A 5,281-nucleotide genomic window follows, 5' to 3' on the forward strand; every position below is an offset into this window, starting at 1 on the left:
AAAATGTATGCGATTTTTACAGCTGCAGATGGGGGATAATAATAATGATCACTGGCAAGGTTGAACAAAATTGGAGAGAATGGTACCCTTTCTGATCCACATTTGAAGCTACTGCTGTCTCGGACGCATCGGCTTGACGCAGAGTTGAAGTAGTAATTGATACACCGTGTTCTCCTTTGAGTTTAAACTGTTTTAGGAAATTTATTTGGTTCATTTTCCATTAGAGTGTGGTTTTTTTCGGAAAAGTAAGGTACCTTGTGGAAAAACTATGAGAACAGGCCAGTTACTCGTTGCTATAACCAGTGCATGATAACAGAGTGGCAACTTCAGATTTTTCCAAACAATAGTTTCTTGTGCGAACCGCATGAAGCTGAGTCCGGTGATAAATAATCTTTCATATCTTTTTTGTTTGGAGCATTTGGTCTGAATGTTTATTCCAGGTGCCGTTGCTTCTTCTGAGCAGGACTTTTCTCCCGAGAAATACTTTTACTGCTGCTCTCATAAACCAAACGTCAGTACAGGGTAACGGTGGATGCGTGAAATCGTCACATAAAACAGTGCAGTTCATGCATTGAATTCGTTGTCACAATGCGCCCATGGCTTTACTTGACGTCCCTCGCTTGGAGGCTCATTGTACGGCTTTTTCATTTTTAGTTTATTCCAGACCAATTATTGGCCATTACCTTCTGAGCCGCTATACTCTCCGCTTACACAATTACTTGGAATAAACAAAAATGACCGAAGTTGATGCGTTTATGAGAAGCGTTGCTACGCGCAAGTACACATCTTGGGACGAGTTCACATCAGTTTTGCAAACATACATGCAAAATTATCACGTTCAGTTTGTGTGTGTTAGTAGCAAGCGCGGGAATGATTTACAACTAATATACAAATTGGTAAGCTGCTCTTGACTTCAACACAGCAATGTTAGGTGTTTTTCCGCTGTATACGGCATGCCAGAAGGCGGAGCAGCAGTCGAGGTATTCGTCGAGTGTTGTAAGCTGTGTTCAGTATTTTTTCAAATGCCCACAGGTCAGACGATACTTGCTGTCCCGCTCGTTTCTGCGTACGAAATCGAGATGGTTTTTTAACGTTGACCTCATATGACGTTGGGCACAATCACCCACTATCGAAAGAGCTATATGAGCAACTTTCTGTCAATCGACATCTCAGCACGTCTCAGTTGCACCAGTGTCTCGACGTATTCAGGGTTGAAAACTCCATTCATGCGATAAAGGAATATGTGAAAGACCACTTTGGGAAACTAGTCACTACGAAAGATATAAACAATTACCGAAGAAAACTAACATTTGTGCTTAAAAGTAAGCAATTCTATGCAATCAGCGCTATAGGTTTCAGTAGAACCCGCAGAGCCGTCATCTCCAGTCCTCAAACCTCTGGTGCAGAGTATGCTTCACGAGCAGGCTATGAACGTTTGATTTCCCATCCAATGGGAGGTACTTTCTTCCCGTTTCCGTCAAGGTTTTCTGTCACTTTTTGTTAATTTCTGATACCACCGTTCACTGACCTTGATAACAGTTTAACCATACTTTCCATACACACAGCGTCTGTTTCATCGAATGTACATGAACTGTGACTCACCTTACGCTATATATAAAATAGGTAGCGGCAATATGTTCTGAAACTGTTAATGTTTTTGTGTGAAAGTGGCATTGTTGTTGTTGTTGTTGTTGTTGTGCTGCTGCTGCTGTTGTTGTTCATGTAGAGTTTGTTCACTGGCCACTGACTCGTGTGGTGTTGTTTACCTTAGTCACTTGGTTGTTTTAACTTCTACACGGTCAGGTGAATCTGCGCACAGCTGATCGCAAGGCTGGACATTTTAGAGTAGAATATGATGCGCATGGAAGTGCTCTTTTGTGCTCCCAAGATTCGTCGTTCTCATTGTCAAAAAACTGCGGAAAAGCGTTTCGCTTTTTCGGATCAACCACGGGTATCTTTGACTCGAGGTTTCCTCCATTGGGTAAACCCAATCTATGTCAAAAAGCCAATAAGCACTGTACAGCTTTTTCATCCTTATTAGGAATGATCGGCAGTGCGCATCCCGCGAATCACCATGGTGGTCCGTGAAATGTGCACCTCAGTAGAGATAAAACAGCTGTGCAGTATTTCTTGAATTTTGAGCATAGACTTACTTCACTTGCAGACTGAAATCTCGAGTGAACTTCCCCATTCCCCTGCTGTCAACAATCATCTTTGAGTTATCTGATGAAGGCTACATAAAAGATATCCGTGTTATGCTTTTTGCCTAATATACCCGATTAGATTACGCCGCATTGATGCTTTTGCTGTCTGTGGAAAAAGACATGGTGGAAAAAACTGCTCAGCTATAAAACTGTTTCGGTGCCTAGCTGCCATGCCACCCGAAGGAGGCACAATGATACTGCCAGGTTTCCCAGTCATAGACAGGAACAGTCGGGATGCAGTGGTCGGGTTCGAACTACGGATCTTTCGATCAGTAAATTCGCGCTTTAACCACTGAAGCGACTCGTCCCCAAACGACGTGTTAGAAGGGTGACCTGCATCCAACAGCCGTCAGAAGCATGTGTACGACATTGACGAAAGCGTTTTATTTGTGCTTGGAGGGCTTTGGGAGATCTGACACTTCACCACCTTGCAAGATAGTCATCCTTTCGGGATAGCATCTACAGTTTGCCTGGATAGGGCCAGATGTCGCGAACATTTTTTAAGGTATTGTGGAGCGTTGTTTTTTTTCATGTAATTGTCAGTAGAGTGTATTTAGAAGGGGATGACGCGAACAACGTGATGCAGTATGGGTCAGAAAGTCAGCATGATTTGTTGAATGTGTTTAAGATAGATGCGTTTGTACATCGTGAAGTATGATATCATCGCCGACCTCCATAATATGTGGGCACAGGCAGGTAATTCCGTTGTTTCCTGATAGCATAACTCTTGACTATTTTACGTCTAGGACCAGCTTTTATTCACGGAATTCGTCCGGTCCGGGCTGTTACAACTAAGGATTGAAATTCGGAAGGGACAGTTCAGCTTCCAGCTTTCAACGTTCAGAGGGAAGGCATTAACAGACATTAACAGGCATTATCAGAAAAAGCGTTCAGTTGTATCACCCTATTGGTGCCTAACTGCCACCCAAAGGAGGCACGAGGGCTGGGATACTGTCAGGTTGCTCAAGCCTAGACAGGTGATGTCAAGATGCGGAGGTCGGGTTCGAACTGCCATTCAGGGCCATTTAATTTACATAGTGGTAGTTTAACCTGGAGGGGAGCGCTCAGGGATCGGGGACGGTAGCTCTGAAGTGAAATAATCATAGATCTTGTCTCTGTTTTACTTTCGGTGACGTACAACCTAAACACACTCCGTTGCGTAAACTGGTTAATCCACATAATTCGAATGCCAGAAGACTAACTTTGAAAATTTCCTTGCTCCCTACTGCATGCATTGACATAGAGTACATAAAAGGACTTACAGGAGATCCGGGTTTGTGGGGAATTTCCAGGTCATATGTCTCGTGCTTCTATGCTGATATACTCAACTCCGGTCCGATAACCTCCTTAGTATGTTTACATCAGTGTGTGCGTTTGCGTTCAGCTGGTCGATTGAGCGTATTTGTGACATGAGATGGTAGGAGGCTTTTGGTTTTCACTAGTTTGGTTATACTCTTCGGAATATTCCGCCTGCTATCTGGATTATACCGTTTTCAAAGTATTTTTTATGACCTGTGTTCCAAGTGTACGGTGATGTCCAATTCGTTGTTTGGATAACACTTGTGACTTTTGAACCCACGATTACTGGACGAGATGGATGAACATGCCCACATTTCTTTGGTTCCGCTTACTAATCTGGACCCGACACACGAGATGGCTTCGATTCTTGCATGCAAAGACAATGATATAAATCCATTCGAGGCGTTTGTACGTTTGAGTAAGTTATTAGTGACACTAACTGGTACTTTTCAGAACGAAGAGCTGCTGGCTGCTTTAGCTATGAATTCAATGGCAAGGTTCATGGTCACCAGCATATCACATGTCAGTTCAGTGGTGATTTACTATGGTCCAAACTCACTGTCTGGTATACTTGCAGCACATTACCACTATCGCAACTCGAGGATCGATCTTTCGTATTGTCCTTTAGGACGCAGGTATCCCGGTTTTTGTACGTCCATTTCACCTTTCCTGGTGCAGCCTACACAAACGGAAACCATTTATGAAGAGTACAAAGCGGACGAAATACCGATCGTAAATTCGGAAGATAACAGTGCTCAAACGCTCGTGATTGCTGGATCAGCTTTTGGTGAGTAAAAGCAACTGAAGGGTTTTTGTCGCTCCATTTCGCTCTCTTGGTATAGGATTTGTGGTTCCGGACAAATATTTATTCTAAAGCTGTCCGTCATCCTTCACTGTGTTTCAGTTTCTTCCTACAGATAAATGTCATTAATCATTCTGAGTTTGTTTGTTGTCCGACAACGTGTGGGCTATCGGAGTGGTTCGAAGACACCATTAGTCAAGCTGTCGTTTGTCGATATCGTAATAGCTGGCTCACAAAAATTGCCATTGTGTTTTAGTTGACCTGGAGCATCATAGCGAAGCATCATTGTGTAAGTTGAGCTTCGAAACTGGTCTAGACACTGGTGACAATGCATGGACCTGTAAAGCCGATTGCTTCTTTCAGCTTCCCGGATATCCAATGAACGTATCGCGATAGTAAAGACACGTACCTTTGACGTGCAGATCATTGCGTGAGTGACTACTTCGGATTTTTTTAGTGTTTCGGACAAGCAGGCTAAGATCAGGCTCAAATTCTAGTAACTTTAGTGAGCCAAATCATTAATCTAGCTAGCGTAGGTGGTCAAGAAAGTTCTATCCACCCAAAGTTCGTATTGGTGATAATTTCAGTTCCTTCGTGGCGTCCGTCAACAGCGAGGGGTGTCTCGATAGATAGGATCGAAGCTGAGTTGTGAATACGATACATCACCTGCACACTCACTTGTTATAACGTAGCCCTTAATCGTATTCTGTTCAAAGGGTCATCCTTGGTATCCGTCATCCGCGATGCGTTGTAAGCCAAAACTTCGTGTTGTTGGTCGCTTTCAGAAATTGAGTCTACCAATGTCATGCTACCCGTTTTGTGGCTTTGGTCAAGCGATGGAACAGAGTGCTCGTAAATCTACTCACTCAGATGGGCACTCACCGTTGAAGAGCGTAGCAAGGAAAATAAGTTGTTTACTTGACTCGAACGGATACACTGGTCTCTACAATACACTATCCGTTAACATGCAATAAAC

The 5,281-nt window shown here is 43.4% G+C and overlaps 1 protein-coding gene across 1 annotated transcript; it reads left to right on the forward strand.

Annotated features, from left to right (window-relative positions):
- Positions 1–734: 734 nt before the first annotated feature.
- T265_11432 (hypothetical protein) lies at positions 735–1,439 on the forward strand (the record flags this gene model as incomplete). The annotated part of the gene is made up of 4 exons (XM_009178088.1): positions 735–896; positions 932–996; positions 1,033–1,322; positions 1,360–1,439. 4 exons carry the CDS (start codon positions 735–737, stop codon positions 1,437–1,439), a joined length of 597 nt encoding a protein of 198 aa, XP_009176352.1.
- Between the last annotated feature and the right edge of the window lie 3,842 nt (positions 1,440–5,281).

This window comes from Opisthorchis viverrini (genome assembly GCF_000715545.1).
Source record: "Opisthorchis viverrini unplaced genomic scaffold opera_v5_496, whole genome shotgun sequence".
Taxonomy (NCBI): Eukaryota; Metazoa; Platyhelminthes; class Trematoda; order Opisthorchiida; family Opisthorchiidae; genus Opisthorchis; species Opisthorchis viverrini.